The sequence below is a fragment of the Myotis myotis genome, unplaced genomic scaffold (genome assembly GCF_014108235.1).
Source record: "Myotis myotis isolate mMyoMyo1 unplaced genomic scaffold, mMyoMyo1.p scaffold_m19_p_19, whole genome shotgun sequence".
NCBI lineage: Eukaryota > Metazoa > Chordata > Mammalia > Chiroptera > Vespertilionidae > Myotis > Myotis myotis.
Genome location: NW_023416323.1, coordinates 25,049,542 through 25,076,925, shown reverse-complemented (window position 1 = coordinate 25,076,925; position 27,384 = coordinate 25,049,542). Strand labels below are relative to the sequence as shown.

Sequence of the window (27,384 nt, the reverse complement as noted above, 5' to 3'; positions counted from 1 at the left end):
TCCTCTTCCTCTGCCCCCTTTTTTGATAGATGGCACCACATTCCATCCTGTCACCCATACAGTAACCTGGGAGCCATCCTCTATGTATACTCCCTCATCCCCTACTGCAATCAGTCATCAGCCTCACCAGCCTCTGTGTGTTTCTCAAGTCAGTCCCCTCCCTATGGCTCCTAAAACCATTATTGTCTGGGTGGGCCTCGTCATTTCTAATTACTATGGTAATCCCCCAACTATGGTCTCCCTGCCATCATCCCCACCTCTGCCAATCCATCCTCTTTGCTACAAAAGAGACCAATCTTTTTTTTCTTTTTAAATATATATTTTATTGATTTCTTACAGAGAGGAAGGGAGAGGGATAGTTAGAAACATCGATGACAGAGAAACATCGATCAGCTGCCTCTTGCACACCCTCTACTGGGGATGTGCCTGCAACCAAGGTACATGCCCTTGACTGGAATCGAACCTGGGACCCTTGAGTCCGCAGGCTGATACTCTATCCACTGAGCCAAACGGGTTAGGGCGAGACCAATCTTTTTATTTTTATTATTTATTTTTTTAAAAATATATTTTATTGATTTTTTTACAGGGAGGAAGGGAGAGAGATAGAGAGTTAGAAACATCTATGAGAGAGAAACATCAGCTGCCTCCTGCACATCTCCTACTGGGGATGTGCCCGCAACCCAGGTACATGCCCTTGACTGGAATCGAACCTGGGACCCTTCAGTCTGCAGGCCGACGCTCTATCCACTGAGCCAAACCGGTTTCGGCAAGAGACCAATCTTTTAAAAATGCAAATTCCATCCCAACACCTTTTCTTAAAAAAAAAAATTAAAATAAATAAATAAATAAATAAAAATTCCTGAAATGCTGAGTCAGGACTAGAACATTCCCTTTCACAGGGTATATAAAGTCCTCCCCAACATGCCCCAAGGATCTCTCCAGCCCCTTCCATACTTGCCAGCCCAGCCATGGTGTGCTTTCAACTCTGACCTTTGCATATGGTGATTCTCTACCTCAGATATCCTCAAAACTGTCTCCATATGTACCACCATTTCCCTTCACTTGCCTAATCCTTCCCCTTCACCTCTTTGCTCAAGTATATCTGGGCTGCTTCCTCTCCCAGGTTGGGCATCGACCTCAGATGACATTGTACTGTCCCACTGCAAAGGCTGTGACCTCTTTCCTATTGGTTAATGAACAACAAGAGAACTATCCCCTATCCTTGTACCTCAGGTGCGTAGTGCCTTGCCTGGCATGTTGATGGCGTTCTGATGACATGACTGGTCCACCTGGAGCTGAGAGCTTACTTAACAAGTGCTAGTGCAATCTTAATTCTGCAAACAGTGGCTGAAACACACAGCGCCACCTGGAGGGCATGAGTCAGGTTTGTGCACCAGGGCACCAATCCCAAAGGTGGTCAGAGGATCTCCTTCAAGGAGAATTTGGAAGAAGGTAATATAGCTATGTTCTTATTCTTAAAAGACTCTTTAATTAGACTGAATGGTAGAACGCTTTAAAAAGCACAACTGGTTCCCCTTTTCATCTTTTATTTCCTTAGGGAGAAAAAAAGATCCTGGTGGTTGACATGTGGGAGGCAGAGCCATGAGTTCCACAGGAGGATCTATATATAGCTCTGTGATCAACAGCTTTGCTCCTTGCCTCCTCAGCAGCTGGAGACAGGCTGTTGCTTCCAGATGTGGGATGGAGAAGGTGCATGCAGGCAAACTTACACATGCCTGGTGTGCAGCAAGAGGCTCCACAAACATTTGCCCAAAATGCTTCTCCTGAAGACAATCTCATGTTTATTAGCATAAGCTCTGGAAATTGGGACTAGCAAATTGAAGAGTCACTTATGTGCTGAGTGACAGACCAAGGTTGGTTTTTCCTATGTGCCAGGCACTGTACACATGGTGGGCAGCCCTTGTGCATGATCTCATCTCATCCCCACAGCCCTATTGCCAGGGGGTAGTGCTGCTCTCATTTCAAAGGTGAGCACACTGACACTCTGATAATATAGTTACCTCCTAGGATCACACAACCAATTTACATCCTAGAGTACAATTCAAACTCAGGGCTACAGCCAAAAGCCCCTGAGGCCTTGTTTCTCTGGCTGCCTGCTGGTTTCTCAGCCCAGCGGGTCCTGCTGTGCTAGGATAGAAGTGCATTCACAATGGCACTGGATAAGTGAGGAACAAAAGTGCAACCTAAAAATATCAGCTGAAAAGGAACTCACGGGAGGTCAGGACAGTTCACAAGTGGCAGCAATAAAAAAGGAAGTTGATGAAATCTTGGAGTGGCTGGTAGAATATACATCAAGAAGAGCTCTTCTTTCTCTTAAAAGAATCTAATTCAGCAAAAATGGGCAAACTAGATTATCTGCATTTATTGTTGGGCAAAGCTTGGGTTGCCCGTAGTATAATTCCTCAGAGATTTCCTGAGATTTTGCACATAAAGGTCCTGTTGTTGAACTGAAGAAAGATGCTGGGAATGGGCTGTTGTCAGGTTGGTTTCACCACCAAGGGGCCCACCGTGCCTCTCCCCGGGGAGACGTTGCGGGTTTCAATGCGCTTTTCTTTCTCTTGGCTGCCTGAGCATACAGCCATCACTGTTTCCATTGTGAGCTCTTCTCCTCTGGAGCCAAGCCCAAATTCAGGGAACATGTGCTCAAGACACATTTGGCAGCCTGGCTCCCCACTTGCAGTGACTTTCTGCCTTTGCCTTTTCCCCATCAAGACACTTTCCTGCATTTGGAGGTTGAAAAGCAATGCTGAACACGTTTAGTTCTAAAAGCTGGTTCTGAATCCTGCTGGCTCACTGGGATGAGACACAAAAAGTCCACACCAAATACAGAACCCAGGTTACTGAACTCAGATGAGAATTATTTCCATCCCTTCCTTGTTACAGACATTACTGAGGCCATATGTTTCTCAAAGCATCAATGGGCTGTTTCCTGAAGAAAATTTCTCTTGTATTATTTACCCCATTAAGAATTTTTATGAGAAATTCCACCTTACCGTTGAACAAAACTGAGCATCCTACTAACTGGGACCTTATTTTGTAGAACAGCTCACAGGTTAGAAATCAGAGATTGAACACTTTCCCTACATCTACACAGGCAGTGGCAAGAGTTGGTATGAGAACATAATTACTTGAATATCCAGTCCTATAAGGACTAGTTTATTTTTAAAATTTTTACATTGAAGTCAAATTACATACAATAAGCACAGATCTTGTTAAGTGTAGAGCTAAATAAAGTTTGAAATTTTTTACACTCATATAGTCAGCACTCTAATCAAAACAAAATGTTTCCATCATCCTAGAAAGTTCCCTTGGGTCTTTTCCCACTCAACCCCAATCTCCCATCTTCCCCCAGCAGGCAACAACCGCTATTCTGATTTCTATGATTAGTTTGAGGCCCCACTTTTAAGAAGTGGAAATTGAATGTATGCAACTTTGCCTGCTTCCCTGAAGTGTCTGCAGAATTTTGCTCTCCCCTTTGGACCACAAGTACTACTTAAGCTTTGTTTTAGATCCATCTGAAAAGCCTTTCAGCAAGTCAGTCTTTGTCCCAGTACAGACACATTTAGATTTAAAGGAATTTACATTTATAGGTTATGAAGGTCAATTATGATTCCTCAACATGCGGTATAAAAAGAACTCGTCTTTCTGGAACATACAGTTGCTTTCTCCCAAAACATCTGCCTTCTTGCCTCTTTCTGTATCCAACCACTCCTCAGGATAGCAGCCTTTGTTTCTGTGGAAAGGATTGCTTGAGCCTTTGAAAGTGAGCACATATGCACCCTATCTTTCTACTTGGAGGCCATTTCCTGGTGCCAGTAACCGTCCTGCTGCAGTGGGACTCTGAACAGGTCATCTGACTTCCCCAGACATCATCCCAGAACAGTGGTAGCTGAAAATGTAATAGCCAGCAAGGGAACTTAGAAACTGGAAACTGGGTTTTAGAAACTGGAAAACTTTGAGTAAGTCTTGCTCAGAACATTGTCTTAAAGCCAAAGAATGTTGCCAAGGTCCAGGTGGAGGCAGCTTTCCGCCAGCCACAGACACGATGAAAGCAGACGGTGCCTGCTTCTCTTCCCCCCTGAGCGCTGGCGGCCAGGCTGGGTCATTTTCTCCACAGCGGATTCATCTCCCCAGACAGTGAGCTCATGCTTGGCACTGGCAAACTCCATGAAAAAAAGGCACTTAACCCCGCGGTTTGAGGCAGAAATGACTTCATGGAATATATACCCAAAATTAAATCAAGCTAAGTTTTTTTTTTTTTTTAATATTCTAAAGAAAAAGAAAATGATGCACACACAGTCATAACATTAGAACCCACTTGTGAACATAGAACACCAAAGTGTAAATTCTCCTGAAATAGTCAAATTCCAGAAGTCATTTTGTTAGGAAAGATATAATTCTGTGGAATTATAAACAGAGCTGCCGAAAGCATGTGGTGAGTCCCTCTTTCCTATACAATATCACTGAATATTTTCTGGTGTTCCTACAGTTTAAATAAAGAAACTTTTTTCCATTTTTTTTTAATTTCTAAAAGTGTATTTTTAAAATAGGTACTATATTAATATGGTTCAATTTTTTTTTTTTTAAATAACAAAATATAAAGGGTCTTCAGTGACAAGTGTCCCTCCCACTCTTGGGCCCCAGCCACTCCCTCTCCTTCCCCATAGCCTGTGTTAGTGGTTTCTTGTGTATCTGTCTATTCAGAGATAGTTTAGCATATACAAACAAAACAGATGTATAACTTCCATCGTTCTTTATAAAAAAATATATTTTTATTGATTTCAGAGAGAAAGGGAGAGGGAGAGATAGAAACATTAATGATGAGAGAGAACCATTGATTGGCTGCCTCCTGCACGTTCCCCACTAGGGATGGAGCCTGCAATCTGGGCATGTGCCCTTGACCGGAACCGAACTTGGGACCCTTCAGTCCACAGGCTGACACCCTATCCACTGAGCCAAATCACCTAGGGCTCATCGTGTTTTTATATATATACACACAAATGATGTTATATTGCTGTCTTGCATTTTGCTTTATTTTTTGCACTCATACTTAGAAACAAAATTTTGAAGACATATTTAAGTAAAGCAAAATTATATGTTCATTTACCCTTTGATTCAGCAAATCCCACTTCTAAATTTATTGGTAAGAATACAAAATATTTTATGTAGCTTATTCCAGATGAGTCTTAGTATCTGTAGGGACAGGCTAGCCCTGGGAGGAGCAGTTTCTCTGGGATCAGCTAGGCCTACTCAAAACAATAGGAATTTATCTCACATAATTGAAGTCCACCGTGGGCACTAGCTTCAGGCATCCAAACAAGGTCACCAGAGCTTTGATTTTCTTGGATGTTTCATTCTTTGCTGCCTTAATTCTCAAGCTGGCTGTCTTTGTGTGAAGAGCAAGTTCCAAGATTCTGTGGCCCTTACAGCTCCTGATACAAAAGGAGAGAGAATCTTTCCTGATAGCTCTGGCAATAGTTCCAGGACTGTTCAGGGCTAGCTCACATTCCTGGAGCCAGGAATAAGGTTTGCTTCAACCAAGTCTCATGGTTGCATAGAGTTTCCCACTGAGCAGGAAAGGGTGGCTCTCCGAAGGAAGAAAGGCTGGGTATACGAAATATACGTCCACTATGCGAGGCAAAGTTCTAGAACTTGCAGAGATTAAAACATCATCTCAGCACAATACATTTGCTGAATTAATGTAGGAATACAAAGCGGAGCATCACTTTTAAAGTATCATAGTATTTCAAATTCTTAGTCCATATTTTAGAGAAGCAATAAAAAACAAGTCAGGACAGATAGATACGAAGGTCATTAGCGAGATTCCATTTTAGCAGACAGTTGCTTCAGTCAAGTATAGATTGTTCCATGTTCTGGAGTTCCATCCCTCTTGCACAGAAGAGATATGTGGCTCTGGTAGAAGGCAGACTTTTGTCCTCATTCAGCCTCAAGAAAAGCTAAGGCTTATCCAGCACAAAGGGAAAAATATGGTCTAGCATGAAGGGCTGGAAAATACCTTGCTACCAGTAAGCTCTTTGCAGACTTTCTCTTCTTATTTAAACTGGTGGTAATCCGGGGGGTTTCTGATCCAGGACCCAAATGCCTGCTTCCGGAGTGCGCTCCAGGCTTCCTGGTAAGCAGATGCAGCCTCCTTGTACTCCTGGTATGTTTCTAGCTTCCGCACCCTAATGCACACATAACCACCAAGCACACAGGTTTTCATTGAACAGCTCACCACTATGGCCAACAGGACACCTGAGTAATCAACTGTTCAGATTTACTACAAGAGACTTAGGAACAGGATAATCTTAGTATGCTTTCCTAGAGAGACTCTGGCTCCTTTGTAAGAAACCCACTACAAAGTAACATGGATTAAAACAGGCAAGAATGAGACCTTGTTCATGTGGCTCAGCTGCTTGGAGCATTGTCCCATACACCAAAAGGTGTTGAGGGCACAAACCCAGGTTGCAAATTCAATCCCTGGACCTTGTCGGGGCATATGCAGGAGGCAACTAATCGGTGTTTCTTTCTTTCTCTCTCTCCCCTTCCTCTCTCCAAAATCAATTTTTTAAACCCCCCCCCCCAAAAAAAACCCCACCCAGCCCAGCTAGTGTGGCTCCGTGGTTGACCACTGACCTTTGAACCAGGAGGTCACAGTTCGATCCCTGGTCAGGCATATACCTAGATTGTGGGCTCATCCCTGGTGTGGGGCGTGCAGGAGGCAATCAATGATTCTCTCTCATCATTGATGTTTCTCTCTCTCTCTCCCTCTTCCTCTTTGAAATCAATAAAAAAAAATTAAAAAACAAAACAAAACAGGCAAGACTAAACAGAATGCTAGCTTTGTCTGGTCCTGGTAAAATCAGATAAAAGAAGAATAACTATTATATTTTTGGTTTAAAGTTTCCTAAGTGTCTGTAATTTCCACCAGAGCATACAGCCATTAGAAACCTCTTGGCTATATTTTCCCTAACAAAGCAAAGCACTTTCCATTCTACCCATACTCTCCTATACCAGCCAACAACATCCCTCCCAATCTCTCAGTTATCTCTGCCTGCTAAAAAATGGCCATGCTGAGTAATATTCGTAATACTTATATCCTGTTAAGAGATTTTCTTGTGACAGACTCTTCTCTCCTTTGACCAAATCTGAGTCAGGCTCCTCTGAGCCCTTTTCTCAGCTTGGACCTTGAGCTCTGTCCTTGCATCTTATAGTTGAAGAAACTGATACTCGTGTCTTATTGATCCAATCTGCCCCGCTTCTAAGTTGTATCTTAGCTCACTTCAGCAGGCAAAGTTTCCAACTGCAGCAAAAATTGATTTCAGTTGTTCGATCAATTTCCTACAGCTTTTTGTTGGTTAAAGGGTGGGATCTACACACATGACAGTTAAACTTCACCCAAGCTCCGAGTTTCTAAAACAGCGATGGTTAAGAAATCTCCCTCCATCCTTCCGTGTCCTGGGAAATGGCTGATCGCAAAGAACTGCCTTTTCCCATGACTTAGCTAAGACTCATGGATGCCCCCCTGGGTTACCTATGACACAGACCCATCAAATTCCCACTCTTTGCCTCATAATGATTAGCTGAAACCACTGACCAATCTTGACAAAATACCTGGTAACTTGACCAAATATTACTTACATTTCTCTCCTTAGCCCAGGCCCCAGAACTTTGATCCAACCTCAACCTGAGCCAGCACCAGAATGTATAACCACTCCTTAACAGCCCCTCCTGGGAACTGACTGACAGCAAGAGAAGACATTTCCTGTTCAACTGTCCCATCACACCACCTGCTCATCCCACTCCCCCATTCCAGGTTCTGTTTAGTCTTGCATACCCCTCCATATAAAAGAAACCCTCTTTCCATCTGCCCTTTGAGAGGCTTACAGAGCTTATGACTGGAGTGTTCTTGCCACTGCATTAGACCTCCTACTGTAACAGACCCCTTCTCTTACACAATAATCCTTCTGAGTAAAGTCTCTCCTTACCTAAGTCCAGATTTGTTTTTAACACAAGAATGTATGGAAACACACCCAGTTCCAGCTTGATTCATTTTTCCAGACAAGAAACAAAAAAACCTGACCACCAAAGACTGAAGGGCATCAATACTGACCACAGTATGGATGATGGTGATAATGGTGGCTAGTCTCTTCATATAGAAGTTTCTGGCTACTCTGCTGCTTCCCTACTGTTATATAATAAAGATTTTGGCTGGTCTTTGTTGCCAGTTCCTAAATGGGAACCTCTAAATCCTTAGAATTTCCCCAGTGATAGGGCTGTTTTTGTTATTCATGGTGAACCCTGAGATCACACCTAAGTTTATGTTTAACAAGGTAACTCATGGTGGGCCCTAGAGTTTCAGAATGGGGCTGGCCATACCAGAAAGACCAACCAGGAGATGAGAGAATTGGAGTACTGAGACACCTGATACCACTATAGCCTCCTAGGGTGGGAGGAGACGAAGACTGAGTTCAATCATATCATGTGAACTATGAGTCAATCAACCATTCTTATTAATAAAAACCCAATAACTCTGGACCCTGAAGCGCAGGTCAGCTTCTTGGTTGGTGCTGAAAGGGTGATGCATCCTTGGGACGTGCAAACATCAAGTTTGGGACTCTCCCAGACCTCGCCCTATGTGTCCCTTCTTTTAGCTGGTTTTAACTCATATCTCCTCCCCCCCAGCCCCCGCAATATATTTTTATTGATTTCAGAGAGGAAGGGAGAGGGAGAGAGAGAGAGAAACATCAATGATGTGAGAGAATCACTGATCAGTTGCCTCCCAACCCAGGCATGTGCCCTGACCAGAATGGAATCTGGGACCCTTCAGGCCGCAGGCAATGCTCTATCCACTGAGCCAAACCAGCTAGGGCCTAACTGGTATTTTTTAAAAGGTAAAAGGTAATTGTAACTACGGTGCTTTCCTATCAGTTGTTCTGGTGAATTATTGAACATGAGTGGCAACCCCCCGGGTTTGTAGTCAGTGGGTCAGAAGTATGAGTGCCTTGGGGCCCCTGAGCTTGTGGCTAGCATCTGAGGTGAGGGCACTTTGTGAGGGCAGTGCCCTTATTCTGTGAAGTTTTGCCTAACTCTAGGTAGTCATTGTCTGATAACTGAAAACGTTTGTACCACAAACCACCCATCCTCCATACCTCAGATCATACACGGATCTACAAGCAGGGCCATGGGGACGGGATGGAAGAGCATGTGGTCAGCAATGAGCACCCACTGGCCTATGGAAACACCACTCCTGCTAAAGCTTCCTGCTACGCATGAGCCAGAGCAAAACCAGAAGTCTTCCTAACTATGAAAAAACATGGGTCAATAGTGTTACCTGAGGGAGTCCGGCCACTTGTCCTCTGAAATACTGCTCAGCAGCTCCTGGAATGATCTAAAGAGTTCCACTTTGCTGATTCGAGATCTGTTTGGAAAAAGACAAAAAGGACTCATTAAGTGTTTGCTACGTATCAGATCCCTATCAAAGATGCGAGGCTTCACATGGTATTTAGGTTTGCATGTGCCAGAGCCCCATTTCACCTGTACTGGCAGGAGAAAATCTAGACCTGAGGCTTTGATTAGGTCGAGGCACAAAAATGAATCTCATCTTTAGAAAAGTCACCATCAGTGAAATCATCAAGGGACAGGTTCAAATGGGGTAAAGGCAGAGGTGAAATTACCAAATTCCCCCCAGAACACACTCCAGGACACATTGGCTACCTCCTTTCAAGAAAGCTGGCCCCTTGGGTAACACTGTTTACAAGAAATTAAAAGCTCTGTTTCAGAACCTTGAGTGCTGCTCCTCGTATGGAGTCCACTTGGATGAGCCATCTGAGGCAGAGTCTCCAGACTCTCCCTTTGGGCACACGAGCCATTGCAGGCCAACCCATTGCTTCTAACATCAAGCTTTAGGGAGGTCATTTGAACAGTGAAGGAAGTGAGTGTGGATTCCTTACCAGCTCACCTGGGGCTTCTTGGTTTGGCTCATTCACGTCGGTGTGTACTAGACTGTATGTACCTCCTTCCTTTCCCTCATAAACACAATTCATGAGCTGATTTAGAAGTTGGGAACTGTTGCGTGTGCCCACAATGTGTGTCTCGTGTCTACACACTGTATCCTCCACTGTTTCCACAAATGGCACCATCAGCTTGGACACAGTGGCCATATTGGAACATATGATATAGGGGATTGTACAATCTGTCAAGAGACTCCCTTACCTGGCTGGGACCTGGCCTACTGAAAAGAATCATGGCTTAAAGCAGAACCTTGAGCCCTCACAGGCTGCTTTCCCTGGGCCTTAATTGTGGTAAGTGGCTATTGGCACTCAGGAATATAAAGCTGCTTTAACATTAAAAAAAAAACCTCCAAAGCCAAAAAAATAAAGGAACTCACCTCATTAACAGATTAGAGGAGAAAAGTAATATAACTATGAGGAAAATGTATGCAGAAAAAGCATTTGTTAGAATTCAACATCCATCAAATGATTTAAAACCTTTTACAAATGAGAACTAAGAAAGGTATTGAAATTCATGGTATCTATAAAAACCTACAGCAATTAATGTCCTTAAAATCAGGAATAAGACAAGAGTACTTGTCATCACTGCTTTTATCTAACATTATACAAAGGTTCTGTACAGTAAGCCAAGAAATAAAAGGAATAAGGATTGAAAAGCAAAAACTAGCTCTAGTTGGTTTGGTTCAGTGGCTAGAGCATCGGCCTGCAGACTGAAGGGTCCCATGTTCGATTCTAGTGAAGGGCACATGCCCAGGTTGCGGGCTCGATCCCCAGTAGAGGGTGTGTAGGAGGCAGCCAATCAATGATTCTCTCCCATCATTGATGTTTCTATCTCTCTCTCCCTCTCCCTTCCTCTCTGAAATAAATAATAATATTAAAAAAGAAAAGCAAAAACCAAAGCTTTTATTTGCAGATGAGTGTGATGTTGTCAGTTCTAGCAAGCACAGTAAGTCAAAAAAATGAAAGAAATGGAGGATTAGAGAGGAAATGCTACTTGCAAAAGATTATCTATATTAAAAAATTCTAGGCCTTGGCCAGGTAGCTCAGTTGGTTAGAACATCGTCCTGATACGCCAAGATTTGGGTTTCAATCTCCAGTTAGGGCACATATAAGAAGCAACCCATAAATTCTTCAATAAGTGGAACAACAAATCAATGTTTCTCTCTCTCCCAAATTCAATAAAAATTTTAAAAATTCCAAAGGAATTCCTAAATAAAATAATAGTATAATAAATGTTAGCACAAGTTGCTGGATACAAACACTGATTGCAGCAGAGAGTAACAAATAGATATAAATTTATTTTGTAATCCCTCAGTCTTTTCTTTTATAATCCAATGAGCTACATAATAATTCTTTGGGATGTTTGTTATCTGGACAGGGAGGGGAAGAGAATTTTCCACTTTAGGGCAAAGGAATTTGCCTGTAAGAAGCAGGATAAAATAAAGCTTCTCAAAAATGAGCATCCTGTTATCTCATTGTTGGTAAAAAAACAAATGAAAACACGAAGATTTAAATAAAATAGTTCCTTTAGTGTTGCACTAGTATATTGTCCCAGTCTGAGTTCCTATTCCCTATAGTTCTAAAGAAGGTGGTCCCTGGATGCCAGCACTCAGGAATGAGCAATGAGAAAACCTGCTTTTTCCCCAGCAGCTGCTGGTCTTTAGAATAAAACTGACTCTTTCACAAATAATATGAAGCTTTATTTGACAAATGAACGGGAAATCCATCTTAACAAGATGTCTACTGCAAGCCCTGCACCATGTTAGAGGCATCCTTTCCTTCAATTTTCACAACATGCCTGTGCAATGCATACTCTTAGTTATCCTTGCTTCACTGCTTGGAAAATGGAAGCTCAGAGGCCAGAGTAATCTTTTCAAGTTCACACAACCAGGAAGAAAGGGAGCCAGGAAGTACAAAGCGCCTGCTTTTCTGACCATATACTTCCTCCCTGTGTGGAGTTTGCCTTCTAAGTGCAGAGAGACAATCAGATCATCTACTCCAATGTCCTCGTTTTACAGATATGAACACACTGAGGCCCAGAGGGCAGGGGGGTTTGTTCAAAGTCACCTGCATAACCAGAGACAGAGCAAGGTGGGAACAGGTGACACTCCCAATCACACAGAAATCAATCACATGTTGGGAGAAGCTGGAGAACACTACTATGGGAATTTAGGGAAAAGATGATCATTTTGAGCCAGAAGGCAGTGGTGGTTGAGCTGAACGTTTAAAGTAAAAGAGGGTGTGCATTCACAGTGAAGAAGAGCATTTTAGACTTAAGCAAAGTAGCAAACCTAAACCACAGTCAGGCGGGTGGGGCATTAAAGAGCTGCTGCTAGGCCCTCACCAAGACTCAGCAGGAAACATGTGGTTCCTGTCCCTCATGACCTGCGTTGTGCCCTTGAGAGGCGCTGACAATGGTGGCCTGAAGCCAGGAAGGCTCTTGGGGGAAAACTCCAAAAATCTCTACCCACAACAGTTTTGTAAACATTACTCAATTCAACATCCTAGGCCACCAGGGAGAGGCCAAGTCTGCTGTCTAGGCCATTTAAAAGCTGGTTAATGGCTGTGAAGAATGAACCTTATTTTAAGTCTAATAAGATGTAACTAGTTATTGTTTGTGTTGAATCAGACAAATAAACATGTCCAAAAAAATCCACCTGTGAAATTCAATTGCACAGCTCAACCCAGATTGTGGTGGAGAGGCCACTCCCCCACAATCCCTCCCACCCTCAGGCTAATGCTAAGTGAATTAAGTTAGACATAAAAGGCCACATGATGTATGATACTATTTATGTGACACATCTAGAATAGATAAATCTGTGGAGACAGAATGGAAATTAGGGATTGCCAGAAGTGGGGATAGGGAAGTGTGGGAGTGACCGTTAATGGTTATGGGGTTTTCTTTTTGGGATGATGAAATGTTCTGGAATTAGTGGTGTGGTATAAGTACACAGCCACCATCTCCTTCTGTCCCAATGTGCTGTACCTGGCCTGAAGGCTTCTGATTCCTTTCTTTGTTGTTCCCTGTGGAAAGCCATTGGCAGTGACATCCAATGGCTGCTCAGGAACTGCACTCCAGCTGATGGCTGTGAAAAGATAAGATTCTAGAGTTAAAACTGTTCAGTTTTCTATAAACCCCAGAAGTGTTTTGATAAAAATATTTCCCTGGCCCTAACTGGTTTGGCTCAGTGGATAGAGCGTCGGCCTGCGGACTCAAGGGTTCCAGGTTCGATTCTGGTCAAGGGCATGTACCTTGGTTGCGGGCATATCCCCAGTGGGGAGTGTGCAGGAGGCAGCTGATCGATGTTTCTAACTCTCTATCCCTCTCCCTTCCTCTCTGTAAAAATTCAATAAAAATATATTAAAAAAATATTTCCCTGCCTCTGCAGACCCATTGAGAGTTAGATATAATGGCAGACATAATGACTGTCACTCTGACCCTTGGCTTCCAGAGTACAAGTGGTTCATAATTCCTCCTCCTCCTCCTCCTCTTCCTCCTCCTCCTCCTCCTCATCATCATCATAACAACTATCACTGAGCATTTATTATATGCTAAACACACAGTAAATGAATGAAACAGAATTTCTCATTTAATCCTAACAACCCCGATAAATAAATTATATTCTTATCTAAAGATGAAGAAATTGAGGCTGAAAGAGGATAAGTAGGTTTCCCAGGGTCACATAGAGCAGGAACCTGACAGTGTGGGTGTCTCCAAAGTCCACACGACTGACCATGTGCATGGTAAACAGCCTCCCAGGCCGAGAGGATGCAGCCCACCCCACGCCACTCCATGGACTGGGGACAAGTTACTCCAGGGCAAGTGGAACCTGGATCCCTTACCTGCTCCAGAAGGAACAAGTCGCCCTGGACAGTCAGCCCTTTTTGCCTGCACCGCACAGCGGCTCTGCTCAAACAGTAAGTCCGACTGCTGTATTTTTACTTCTTGGACTCCAAAGCCTTTGGGTAAAGAGGAGACATTCTGACACCTAAACGTGAGGGAAAATGCACTGTTGAGGCATACTCCTTGAGAAAGAGAGTATCTAGGACTGTGGACCACATCACTACCCCTGTGTCTCGATGGCGGGCAAAGGCCATTTGACACAGGCCTTCCCCTGGCCATGGCTTCATCCTGCCCTCAGTTACTACAGCATTCACTGGCTTTAGCTGCCTTCTTTAGGGAGACCACACTGAGTGGTCATCCTTTGTCATTTACCTTTTTAAAAATTAACACTAATGTTTGAAGGTTTTTAAAAAATTTAACAGCAATATACGTACAGTGTAGAAAAATTAGAAAATACAATAATCACAAAGAAAAAACTACCAATAATACCACATCTCAGTGGTAATAAATATTAATACCTTTGTGTACATCTTCCTACAATCTTTTTCTATAGGCATCTATACTTTAAGACCAAAATGAACTTATTTTATCTTCTGAATTGTTCTTTAAACATTATGTGCATCTTACCATATTAAATTTCCTCAACTGAAGTCTTAACAGAAAACACTTGATCTATTGCTGGCCATTTTAGTGATTTCCTTTTCTTTTTAAAAAATGACAACACTTCCCTAACTGGTTTGGCTCAGTGGATAGAGCTACGGCCTGCGGACTCAAGCACCCCAGGTTCAATTCTGGTCAAGGGCATGTACCTTGGTTGCGGGTACATACCCAGTAGGGAGTGTGCCGGAGGCAGCTAATCGATGTTTCTCGCTCATCAATGTTTCTAACTCTCTATCCCTCTCCCTTCCTCTCTGTAAAAAAATCAATAATATATATATATTTTTAAAAAGGATATTAAAAAAAAAAATGACGACACACAAAGCTAAATGTTTGGAGCCCCCCCTCCCTGCCCTCTCACCTCCTAATTAGTGCTCTCTGCATGGCTTCCTGGCTGTATGGGCACTTCCCGATGACCACAGCTGACAGGTAGACAGGCTCTTCTAGGAAGTGCATCAACAGTGACCCCTGGCATCCGAGGACATTCCACCGTGCCAACTTGTCGCTGCAGGACATGGAGCAAGTCCTGTCTCCCCGGCCTGGCTTCACTCGGAGCAGCCCTACCCGGTGATACGCAACACCAGGCTCCCCCGAGTCTCCAACTTCGCCAGGCACACACTTGGCTCCTGTCCTATAAACATCCACCACTTTGGCACCACTGGGGGCCATCCCAGTGACAGTGGCCAGTTCCTCTGAGGTGACATTAGAGCAGCTGACACTTGGGGGGACTGGGCCACTTCCCTGATTGCCAAAACTCTGATGGTGAGCCACACCGTTGGTGACTTTTCTGTCAGGAGTTCCGGGCTCAAGCCTCATTTTTTTGGTCATGGGACTGTCCGGGTCTTCACATTTCCTTTTATCTTCAGTAGCTTCCAGGTTACCACTGGCTTCCATGGATGGGTTATGGGCCCAATCTCTACTGACAGGATAGCAAGGCTGATCTTCAAACTCGAGCATTGGGATGATAGAGGCATCCCCACCTACAGGAGAAGAAACCCCTTAAACCAGTGGTTCTCAGAGTGCCACTAGCCACAGCAGCATATCTTAGCAACTTGTTAGAAATGCAAATTTTTGGGACTCACAGTAGACCTGCTACATCAGAAACTCTGGAGGTGTATCTAGCAGTCTGTACACTAATGAACTCTCCAGATGATTCGGATGCAAACTCAACTTTGAGACCACTACTTTAAACAAAGCTCAATATTATTCTCCCAGCTGACCTGAGATGAATTAGGAACAGTTGCCCAAATTTGCCTAATACGAATCCTCTTGTTGATGACCCTGAACCTCTCCTAGACTCAGTGAGTTATAATCTCTGGAGGGAAGGGGGTCTGGAAAACTGAATATTTTAACAAAGATCTCAGGGAACTCTTATCACAGGAAGTTTTGGAAACACTAGTTTTAATATATTTCAGAGAGAAAGGGAGAGAGAGAGACAGAAACATCAATAATGAGAGAGAATCATTGATTGGCTGCCTCCTGCACGCCCCCTACTGGGGATTGAGCCCGAAACCCAAGCATGTGCCCTTGACCAGAATCGAACCTGGGACCCTTCAGTCTGCAGGCCGACGCTCTATCCACTGAGCCAAACTGGCTAGGGCAACACTAGTTTTAGACCAGGGTTTCTCAACCTCCACATTACTGACATTTGGGTCAGGTAAGTCTATGCTGTGGGGTCTGTCCTGTACATTGTAGGATGTTTACCAACTTCCCTGGTCTCCACTTATTAGAGTTCCCTAGTCTGACTATCAAAAATGTCTCCAGATGTTGTTAAATGTCTCCTGGGGAACATAATAGTCCTAAGCTGAGAACCATTTGTTTAGAATGAGCAGTTTCCCAAGTGCATTTTGTAAAATGTTATCCCACAAGATGTCTTGGAAAAGAAAAGTGGGTGGCTGCTTTCACGGTTAAATAAGTTTGGCAAACAATGCTTACAGCTTTCCCATCTTGGAGATGTATGTGCATATCCTCAGAGTAAAAACTCTGCAGTACATTACACAGCTGGTGTTTCCCTATACTGGTTTAGGGATTTCTGACCTACTCTGTGCTTACAGGGAATAGAAAAGAAACAAAAACAGGTTAGTAAAGAGCACTCCGAGAGATGCAAATCAAAATGACAATGTGGTACCATCTCACACCTGTCAGAATGGCTAACATCAACAAATGACAAGTGCTGGTGAGGATGCGGAGAAAAAGGAACACTCGTGCACTGCTGGTGGGAATGCAGACTGGTGCAGCCACTGTGGAGTTTTTATGGAGTTTCCTCAAAAAACTAAAAATGGAACTCCCATTTGACCCAGTGATCCCACTTCTAGGAATATACCCCAAGAAACTAGAAACACCAATCAGAAAGGATATGTGCACCCCTATGTTCATTGCATCACAATTTACAATAGCTAAGATTTGGAAACAGCCTAGGTGCCCATTAGCGGATGAGTGGATTAAAAAAATGCGGTACAGCGACACAATGGAATACTACGCTTTGGTAAAAAAGAAGGAATTCTTACCATTTGCAACAGCATGGATGGAACTGGAGAGCATTATGCTAAGCGAAATAAGCCAGTCAGAGAAAGATAAATATCACATGATCTCACTCATTTGTGGAATATAATGAACAACATAAACTGATGAACAAAACCAGATCCAGAGACAGAGAAGCATCGATCAGACCGTCAAACCTCAGAGGGAAGGTAGGGGAGGGTGGGGGTAAGGGAGAGAGATCAAGCAAAGGAATTGTATGCATGCATATAAGCCTAACCAATGGACACAGAAACCAGGGGGGTGAGGGCATGAGCGCGGGGGTGGGGGGCAACGGGGGAATAAATACACATATGTATACCTTAATCAATAAAGGAAAAAAGAAAGAGCATAGCTTTTGAGAAGGGAGCTACTACTTCAAACACTAACTTAATGTGGTGCTTTTCTAAAGCGTGTGAGTAATACATCTGTAGCCTTAAAACCCAAGAGTGGGAAAGGCAAGAGATGCATTAGTGGGCGTGTTGCCAGAGAGGCTGGCTGGCAGATTTCCAGAGACCTCATAAGGTGACAGTGACTTTGGAGAATTCATTAGGGCTCACCTCCCACTCTGAGGCTCAGAGATTTGATCTTGACAGATGCCTGAACTCGAGAGGCTGACTCATGCTAATAAAACTCACAAATAAGAGTCTGAAGTAACTAACCCATGCACCAAATTATCAACTAATAATGAGGAATAAATGCCAAGAGAGCCAAATAGCCACATCTCTAGGTAGTGTTCTTTCTTTCTGCAGACAAACCCTGGGTGGACATTACATTTAAAAACTTTTTTTAGAGCCCTACCTCCAGGGAACACGCAGGCAGCTTCCCCTGCCCCCTTATGTACAGCCCATTAACTCCTGAGCCCATTTCTTCTACTGTTCACTTCTACATCTGTGCCTTACTAAATTTTCTCTTACGTTTTTTGTGTAAAAAATATTTCTAAATGAGCCAGGGAGTTAGATTAGTGGCTCTAGATTTTTATTTCACAGACCAGTAAAATTTCCATAAGATTTTAAGATTAACAGAAGGCGATAAACTTTTTATTTCATCAAGTAAGGTCTTTAAGGATCCTAATTACAGTACTGCTATTTTAAAAAGATTAAAATCTTATAACCTTTAAATGGAAAGAAATTAGCTTTTTAAAAAACTCACTACATAGTTCTGATTTTTCTCATAGATCAGTACACTCACAGAGCAGTACCAACCTGCGGACATTGATTTATGTCATTTGATTAGGTGGTTGGACTAGCTTGATCCCCAGATGCATCTGATTCTCTACTAGAATCAGCCAGACCCTGGCTATTCAAAGTGTGATTCATAGACCAACACCACTGGCATCAACCATGAGTTGATTAGAAATGTAGAACCTCAGGCTCCACCCCAGAATGTAAATCTGCATTTTAGCAAGATTCCTGGGTGATTCATATGCATATTACAGTCTGAGAAGCACTGAGTTAGGAAAGGTCCTTTGGTCCTAGGACCAGAGCACCCTCTGTTAAGAACAGCATGGATGAGCCCCATCATTTTTCTGGCCTTTGACTCTTAATCAACTCTTTTTCAATCAACTCATTCTTTTTTTTCAATATATATTTTATTTGATTTTGTACAGAAAGGGAGAGGGATAGAGAGTTAGAAACATTGATGAGAGAGAAACATCGATCAGCTGCCTCCTGCACACTCCCCACTGGGGATGTGCTCGCAACAAAGGTACATGCCCTTGACTGGAATCGAACCTGGGACCCTTCAGTCCGCAGGCCAATGCTCTATCCACTGAGTCAAACCAGTCATGGCAACTCATTCTTTCTTTTTCTTTTCTTTTTCTTTTTTTTTTTTTTTTTGAGGAACTGTATTTATTTTTTTTATTTATTTATTTTTTTGATTCTTTTTTTTTTTAATTAAATCTTTATTGTTCAGATTATTACATTTGTTCCTCTTTTTTTCTCCCCATAACTCCCCTCCTCCCAGTTCCCGCCCCACCCTCCGCCCTCACTCCCCACCCACTGTCCTCATCCATAGGTGCACGATTTTTGTCCAGTCTCTTCCCGCATCTCCCACACCCCTTCCCCCCCCAGGAATAGTCAGTCCATTCCCTTTCTATGTCCCTGATTCTATTATAATCAACAGTTCATTCTGTTCATCAGATTATTTATTCACTTGATTCTTAGATTCACTTGTTGATAGACGCATATTTGTTGTTCATAATTTGTATCTTTACCTTTTTCTTCCTCTTCCTCTTCTTAAAGGATACCTTTCAGCATTTCATATAATCCTGGTTTGGTGGTGATGAACTCCTTTAGCTTTTCCTTATCTGTGAAGCTCTTTATCTGACCTTCAATTCTGAATGATAGCTTTGCTGGATAAAGTAATCTTGGTTGTAGGTTCTTGGTATTCATCACTTTGAATATTTCTTGCCACTCCCTTCTGGCCTGCAAAGTTTCTGTTGAGAAATCAGCTGACAGTCGTATGGGTATTCCCTTGTAGGTAACTGAGTTTCTTTCTCTTGCTGTTTTTAAGATTCTCTCTTTATCTTTTGCTCTTGGCATTTTAATGATGATGTGTCTTGGTGTGGTCCTCTTTGGATTCCTTTTGTTTGGGGTTCTCCGCGCTTCTTGGACCTGTAAGTCCATTTCTTTCACCAGGTGGGGGAAGTTTTCTGTCATTATTTCTTCAAATAGGTTTTCAATATCTTGGTCTCTCTCATCTTCTGGCACCCCTATAATTCTGATGTTGGTACGCTTGAAGCTGTCCCAGAGGCTCCTTACACTATCCTCGCATTTTTGGATTCTTTTTTCATTTTGCTTTTCCGGTTGGGTGTTTTTTGCTTCCTCGCATTTCAAATCATTGACTTGATTCTTGCGCTCCTCTGGTCTGCTGTCGGGAGTCTGTATAATATTCGTTATTTCAGTCCGTGTATGCTTAATTTCTAGTTGGTTCCCCAATATAAGATCGAGGGTCTCATTAGATTTCTTGAGGATCTCACTACATTTATCGGCGGCTTCTAGACAGTTCTTAAGAGACCTTAAAAGTGTGGTTCTGAACTCTATATCTTCCATTGACAATTTTGTCCTGTTTCTTTGTCTCCGCATTTTGTTATGCTTCCTTGGTGCACCTCCTAGTGGTCTTTGTTTGCAGTCTTATAGTTAAATCTTGATTGTTGTAGCTAATTCCAGGGAGGGTTTGACCTCTAGGCCAAGTGGCTATGAGAATCAGCTGTGTCAGTAGTGAGAGAACTTCTGTCCTCTAGGGAGGTGCTAATCTAGCCTTTGCCTGAGGCTATCCGGCAAATGCCTGTGTGCAGGGCTTGGGCGGGGCGGGTAGAACAGGATCAACAGGGTGGGCCGGAGAGAGCAGTTATGGCGGCTCTCAGTCCTGTCCCCAGGGGCTCTGCCTCTCTGAGTCCCAGCACCCGCTGCAAAGCTCAGAGAGAAAGCTGCACTCGCTCTGACCGAAGCCAGACAGTCCCGCTTCTCCCGTTTGAGTCTGGGTCGCTAAAGATTCGCCCGGATCTGGAGCTCAGAGTCTGCGACTCCCTCCCGATTGAAAACGCCAACCGCGCCCTCCGCCGCCAGCCCGCTCCGCGCACTCCGCACCTCAGAATTTGACTTCAGCACTGCGCCTCCTCTGAGTGTCCGTATGCGTTTCTCTTTCCTCCTAGTTGTAGGACTTCCACTCAGCCAGCGTTCCTGTGGTTCTGGGTGATGTCCCTTCCGTTTTTTGGTTTCACTTTTGAAGTAGTTGTTCAAAGCAGCAAACTCCGGCGTTAACCTATGCCGCCATCTTGGTTCTCTCCTCATTCTTTCTTAAACTCTACTTTTTATTTGAATTATGATCAAGTCTTGAGAGCTATTCTGTCTCTTAGAGTGATTACCCATCTTTGCTCTAATTACATGTGTTACTCTTAAAGTAACACAGAGAGAATAATCTTATATCCTTATTTCAAAGTTTTATGGTGAGGACTGCCATCCCCGAGTTGTTGCCTACAAAGGGCAGAAATTATTCTTAATTTTCAAGACAGAAAACAGAATAGAAATGACTCTCTGTAGGCCAGGTTTGGTCTTCCTGCCTAATGCAACCCCAGCACCTGAACATCCTCCAGTAACTCACCAAGATTTACCTTAACTAACCACGACTGTCAACATTCCCTAAAAGACTATGAGAGTAAGTCAGGGGCTAGTCTTATTCACTGCTATGTACCCAGTGTGTCACACTGCCCCTGACAAACAGAAAATATTTGTTTAATGCATGAATGAATGAATGAGTGAGTGAGTGAATGAAATAAGTTTGTACTTCTAAGCCTTATTGTTGGTTTCAGACCTGGTGGGGTTTCAGCTTTAGGTTCCCCAGTCCTGATTAGAAAATGAGAAGTGAGTACCCCTGCCCCAATACCCCGCCCCCTGCCTTTTCTTGGCAGAGAAATGGTTAGGCACACTGGTCTATTCACAAAAAGGCACTGCTGTTGGTTGTAGCTACACTTCAGCTAGAAGTGCTTTTTTTTGAGAAACATATCTACAGATAAGATGAACAGAAGGAAGTAGACAATGCAACATTAATCCAAAGGCTTGAATATACTTACAGGGTGTATGGCTGGAGAAAAATAAAAACGAAAGGTCCGGTCTGAGTTTCCACAGTCCTCTCTGAGTTCCTGGGATAAAGATGCTATCCTCCTTCAAGGTGGCTGCCAAGTGAAGTTGATGGAGAAGGTACCTAATGGGTGCAGGAGGATATCAGAAAGAATACCAATCTCTGTGGTAACGGGGAAGACTAGCTGGGTAATTACTAAGAAAGAAAGACCTACTAATGACCAATGGAACTGACAGTTATGTGGAATTATGAGAAATCTAGACCAGTGATTCTCAAAGTGTGGCCCTTGAACTGGCTGCATAATCATCATCTGGAATTTGTTAGAAATGCAACGTCAGAAAGAAAAGAAAAGGAAAGGAAAGAAAAGAAGTGCAACTTCTCAGACTCCACTTTTGACCTGCTGATTCAAAATCTCTGGGGGTGGGCCCAGCAATTTGGATTTTAACAAACCCTTTAGGTGATTCTGATTTACACTCAAGCATGAGACCCACTGTATAGACCAGTGTTAGTCAAAGTTTAGTTCACAGGCTAAATAACATAATCAGTTTTGCTGGGAGCTTATTAGAAGTGCAAATTCTGGGGCCCCCAACCCAGGCTAAATCAGACTCTCTGGAGACGTGACTTTACCTTTGGAAACTCCTTCTGGCTATGACCTCAGCATGGCTATCATTGAGGATATCTCCTGTGGCAAAGACAGGACACTAGTGAAGACATAGGAACCTGGAGATGCGCCCTGGTTCCTGGCAGCAGAACATAGCAATTTCCCCCAGCACCCAGGATGGCCACATAGCTCATGGAGGGCTCTGCCAGAAAGCATCACAATCATTAATGGCAATGCATTTACTTCAGGCTTCCTCAACTCAGCACTATTGACAGTTTGGACCAGAAAATTCTTTGTTGTGGGGGTCTGTCCTGTGCATTGTAGGATGTTAAGCAGCATTCCTGGCAGGCCAGCAACACACTCCCCTCTCCCAGGTATGACAACCAAAAATGTCTCCAGACATTGCCAACTGTCCCCTGGGGGCAAAACCTCCCCTAGCTGAGAACTACTGATTTATAGGAAATCTTTATCTGAAGGACAGGGATCCAGATCTTTTGTGCTCTGGTATCATACTTGGGCTCATGCTGATACATTTCCATGGAATTCAATCCACAGTGGTCCTTGAACAACTTCCTCATATACAGGAGGCAAAGCTGGGAGAATGGGCGAAGCAAACTCCAGGAGGACTCTCCTAACTGGAAGCAGAAGATGAAGATGCCAGAACTCCAAGGAATTTCCATATTCTTTTTGGTGCCAAGTGCTTTCTGGGTTTTCAGAGATACTGAAAATTAGCTAAGCCCAGGGAACTTCTGGTTTGAGCATGAAAATACTGGCCAACTTTCAATCCACTAAGAAAGCGTGTTCCTGGCAGCCTTTGCTTCCATTGGTTATTCCCATTCTTTAAATGAGTTCTGTCCTTCCAACTGGAGCCAGTGACAGTCAGTGTGAACTGAAATGTCAGCCATCTCAGTAATATGACCGCTTGGCTCTGAAGAGGAGAGGAAAGTGCAACATGGACAGCATTTCCAAAGCTCCCTAGACAGGCAATGTTTAGACCCAATGTGGGCTTACCGCTCTTCCTCATTTTGGACTGGCCTATGCATTTTGTTCCTGTTCCCATTGAGACAACTTCCTTTGTCACTGAGGGAAGAAAAAAACGAGTTATTAATGAGCTTTTAGAATCGGAATAGTCCCCCGTCCTCAGTCTGCACATTCCTCAGCATTCCCATCGGCTGACCCATCTGAGAGGACTGGGGTTCCGGAAGGGCCATTTCCCACCACTTGAAGTGCTGCGCCACCTGGCGGAGAGCAGGGGAACATGCCCAATATCGCAGTTTATACCCGCGGCGACTGTCCCTGAGTAGAGCCATGTATCATTCTACCATCTCTGACAAAAAGAGGGAGAGTTTCAAGGAGAAAAGGTCTCACCTTGCACCTGTTTGTCAGGGCAGTCACAGGCTTGGCCAGTTATGGGCTGTATTTTCACCACGGCTGCTAGTAACGTCCATTCCCGGTTGGGCTCAGGCTTCCCCTGCTTGGGCAGCCTGCTCCCATAGTGCTCGTAACACAGGCGCGCAATCTCATCCGGGGTCCACATGGTTGAGCTGGTGCTGAGATCCTGGTCAAAAATCACAACCATCATAAGTACAGAAAGGAGGACCAATGCACAATGCTACACCCTCGCACCAGCGTATTTCAACAGGCTTTCAGGTGTAGCTCACCTGTGTTCACACTGAGGCTTCTTTATCTGAAACTCTATGGGTCATTTTCTCCTACTTCCCTGCCCATTTTCATCTTTAAGGAAAGATCAAAGAAATCCCAAATCCTATCAACCCCAGAAGACATTTATTTCTTCAAGCTGTTTTTTTAAAATATATATATTTTGCCGAAACCGGTTTGGCTCAGTGGATAGAGCGTCGGCCTGTGGACTGAAAGGTCCCAGGTTCGATTCCGGTCAAGGGCATGTACCTGGGTTGCAGGCACATCCCCAGTGGGAGATGTGCAGGAGGCAGCTGATCGATGTTTCTCTCTCATCGATGTTTCTAACTCTCTATCCCTCTCCCTTCCTCTCTGTGAAAAATCAATAAAATATATAAAAAAAATAAAAAAATATATATTTTTTTATTGACTTCAGAAAGGAAGGGAGAGGGGGAGAGAGACAGAAACATTGATGAGAATCATTGATTGGCTGCCTCCTGCATGCCCCCCACTGGGGATCAAGCCTGCAACCCAGACGTGTGCCCTTGACCAGAATTGAACCGGGGACCCTTTGGTTTCCAGGCCAATGCTCTATCCACTAAGCCAAACCGGCCAGGGCCAAGCTGTTTTTTATCCTCACTTTCAGGCATTTTCTTTTTCTCTCTCCTCTACCCCCTCCACCCTAAATTGGTTCTCTTTTTGAAAAATATATTTTTATTGACTTGAAAGAGAAAGGGAGAGATAGAAACATCAATGATGAGAGAATCATTGATTGACTGCCTCCTGCATGCCCCTCACTGAGGACTGAGCCCCTGACCAGAATTGAACCTGGGACCCTTTAGCCTGCAGGCTGACATTCTATCCACTAAGCCAAACTGGCTAGGGTGCAAATTGGTTCTGTATTTCCCTCCAGTAAATCTCCACTGATGCCCCTCTCAGGAAAGCAAACCTTTAATTTCTCCTATATCGTTTTATGATGCAGAGTGAAGTGACAGAGCCCAGTAGATTCTCACACATCAAATGTTCTCATAGGAATTGGGAAGAATGTGGGTTCTAGTCACCATTTCTGGGTTCTAATTATGGCTTTGCTTATATTAACTGTGTGCAACTGGGTAGATTGCTTAACCTGTGTCTGTTTCTTCATCTATTAAAATAATAATTACAGTCAAATTTAATCCATTGGGTTATTGTGAGGATTAAGTATCTATAAAAAGTAACTGCTATAATATTGAGCACAATTAGTGTCAACTGTGATTAGTAATACTAAAAAGAACCTCTGATTTGGAGGAAAACCAAATTTGGAGGAACCTTTGGATGTGAAGGAAAAAGGGGCCACATCCTAAACCGGACAAGCTCAGGGAAGGCCTATATGGCAAGCCTTACAAACTCAGAGACCAAAAGTAACTACATAGATGACCTGAATATAAAACTTCCTAACTAAAAGCAAGTTATGGTGGGTAGTCGTGTCCTAGGCCTGTAGATTCCCTTGACAAAGGTCAATCTTTACCTTAAGTGAACCTGTCTATTGTCTTTCTGCATCTAAGAAAACATACTTTTGAAATATCAGAGTATTCTCCTTTTCCAGATCCCTCAGGGCACAACTACCACCAGAGCAAGAGACCATAGAAGCCCTCACTGTCATCTTGTTCTATCTATCTATAATAATAAAAGGGTAGTATGCTAATTAGACTGGATGTCTTCCGGACATCATTCCAGACGTCTTTTCTGATGAGGTCAGGGCTGGAGGGAAGCCAGCCCAGGTCCCAGGTGCCTTTGGGCGGCTGTAAGAGGGAAGCAGCCCGGGGCCCAGGTGCTGGAGGGAAGCTGGTGCCGGCAGCCGGGGGGAGGGGGGAAAGGAATGCCTGCTCTTGCAGGAATTTCATGCATCAGGCCTCTAATGTGCTATAAATGTTGATGACTGACTATCCTGTATCTACCAATGTAAAAGATCTATGTGTTTCTCTCTTTTGCCTTTTTATCCAATCCCAGAGATGTCCCTGCTTTGCTGTCTCCAGCCCCCTTAATCTACATGGATTTCATGTAACCCTCCTACCTCTCCTTTTATTCTAATACATAAAATAAGTTGCAAAACTGCTATTCTCTAAAGCATTTTCTCAATCCATCAAGGTCTGCTTCCTGGGAATTGTCAGTTTGGTTCAAATACACTCATAAAATTGTAGATTTGGACCTTTCTTACCTCCACAAAGCTTACATCAAAAACTGAGGACAACCAATCACAGCCAATTAGGCTTTAAGCTACAGCCAATCAAATAACTTCCTTTCTTGCTTATGCACTTTCTCTGTCTTTCCCCTAGCTCCTGCTTGCAGAGTGCCCCAAACCACTTCGGGTTTGGTGCTGGAGGGTTAGTATTGCTTCTTGCTCAAATAAACGTTTAAAATTCTTTCATATGCCTATCTATTTAGCAGTTCAGATGTGCAGGCCTGTCACTGCAATAACTGGTCATGGAAAATCAGACCAGAGTGATTTAAAACAGGAATCTGGCAAAAACTGACATAACTGTGACTTTAAAGTCAGAAATCCAACATAAGTCTTGCATCTATTGGAGCATAAGAAAAGTATAGGAGACTCTGAAATCCTCCATCTGGATTTCCCTCTCATTTCTAGGGGGAAGGGATGCGGCTATCACAGGGCAATATATTTTATGAAGGCAGATACTCAGAGAAACAACCTGTAATTAAACCAGAGATACACACCGCAAGCTACTAAGAGCAAGGAAGACACAACTTGCGGTAGGAAACGTTGACGCCTACGATGAAGCAGCCCAGAACTGTATATCACCTCATTAACATGTGAGTCTGGAGGAGCCTGCACAATAGATGAAGAAATGTTTTTTATATACTAGGTCCACTAAAATTCAAATCCACTCTCTCCTAGATCTTGAACAACTGCTTCCCATGCAACAATAGCTCCGTTAAACAGGCTTTTTTTGTTTTTGTTTTGTCCCGCAGTTGCAAAGAGCTTATGAACCCACCACCTTTTGAAGTAAAAATTAAGGCAGGTCTGCTGCCAGGGGAGTGAAGGGTTTATCGATGTTGGGAGGACGTAAGCCACTCCCCTGAGGCCCCCTCCTCAATGAACGCGGCAGCGGACCCTCTTCTCCAGAGGCCTGGGCTGGGGCCCATTCGTCCAGTTACAACAGACACCCAAGGTTCCAAGGGCGTCTGCAGACCCGTGAAGCAGGGATAAGGTGCGCGCCTACCTCCGCGGGTTATGCGGGCTGCGGAGGGCACACCCCCCGCGCTCGCCCGCAGCTAGAGCTCGCACACGCGGCGGACAAGGAGCAGCACTTTGCCACGTAGCGCGCATCAGGGGTGGGACGGTCCTCACCTCTTCCCACACAATATGGCCTCGGAAAAGTCAGACCGAGGGCACCTCACCGGGAGTCCCAGGGCCCCAGCTCGCTCGCGTGCCCTTGGCCGAGTAAACCCACCGTGTCACCGACGCTCCCCTCCCACCTTCAAGACGCGCGCCCTCGCGGGAACAAGCGGAA

General features: G+C 43.9%; 1 protein-coding gene and 1 long non-coding RNA gene across 6 annotated transcripts; one reads left to right on the top strand and one right to left on the bottom strand.

Annotated features, from left to right (window-relative positions):
- The first annotated feature begins 736 nt into the window (after positions 1-736).
- Positions 737-9,360, top strand: LOC118674041. Its single transcript, XR_004973569.1, has 3 exons — positions 737-1,452; positions 1,559-1,874; positions 7,677-9,360. It is a non-coding gene; the product is annotated as an uncharacterized LOC118674041 (long non-coding RNA).
- On the bottom strand, positions 4,975-27,384 carry ADAT1 (adenosine deaminase tRNA specific 1). 5 transcript variants are annotated; one of them, XM_036345204.1, is made up of 11 exons: positions 27,325-27,384; positions 26,588-26,699; positions 23,603-23,792; positions 23,246-23,314; positions 22,261-22,315; positions 21,626-21,756; positions 14,897-15,515; positions 13,878-14,023; positions 13,021-13,120; positions 9,356-9,442; positions 4,975-6,206 (listed from the first exon to the last, which is right to left on the bottom strand). In XM_036345204.1, the coding sequence occupies exons 3-11, from the start codon at positions 23,769-23,771 to the stop codon at positions 6,074-6,076; spliced, it is 1,509 nt and encodes a 502-aa protein (XP_036201097.1). In that variant the 5' UTR covers positions 23,772-23,792; positions 26,588-26,699; positions 27,325-27,384; the 3' UTR covers positions 4,975-6,073. The 5 variants fall into 5 exon arrangements, with proteins under 5 accessions (XP_036201097.1, XP_036201096.1, XP_036201098.1 ...); XM_036345203.1 differs by lacking the exon at positions 26,588-26,699 and having other exon boundaries at positions 27,222-27,375; XM_036345205.1 differs by lacking the exon at positions 27,325-27,384 and having other exon boundaries at positions 26,588-26,843.

Excerpts from the sequence above, each read along its gene's own strand:
- ADAT1 (XM_036345202.1), bottom strand. The coding sequence starts at position 23,816 with ATGATGGTTGTGATTTTTGACCAGGATCTCAGCACCAGCTCAACCATG. Across the intron at positions 15,516-21,625 it reads TTTCTCCAGCCATACACCCT|GTGGGGATGCCTCTATCATC; the intron begins GTAAGTATATTC and ends CTTCTCCTGTAG. Across the intron at positions 13,121-13,877 it reads ACTTGTTCCTTCTGGAGCAG|CCATCAGCTGGAGTGCAGTT; the intron begins GTAAGGGATCCA and ends ATCTTTTCACAG.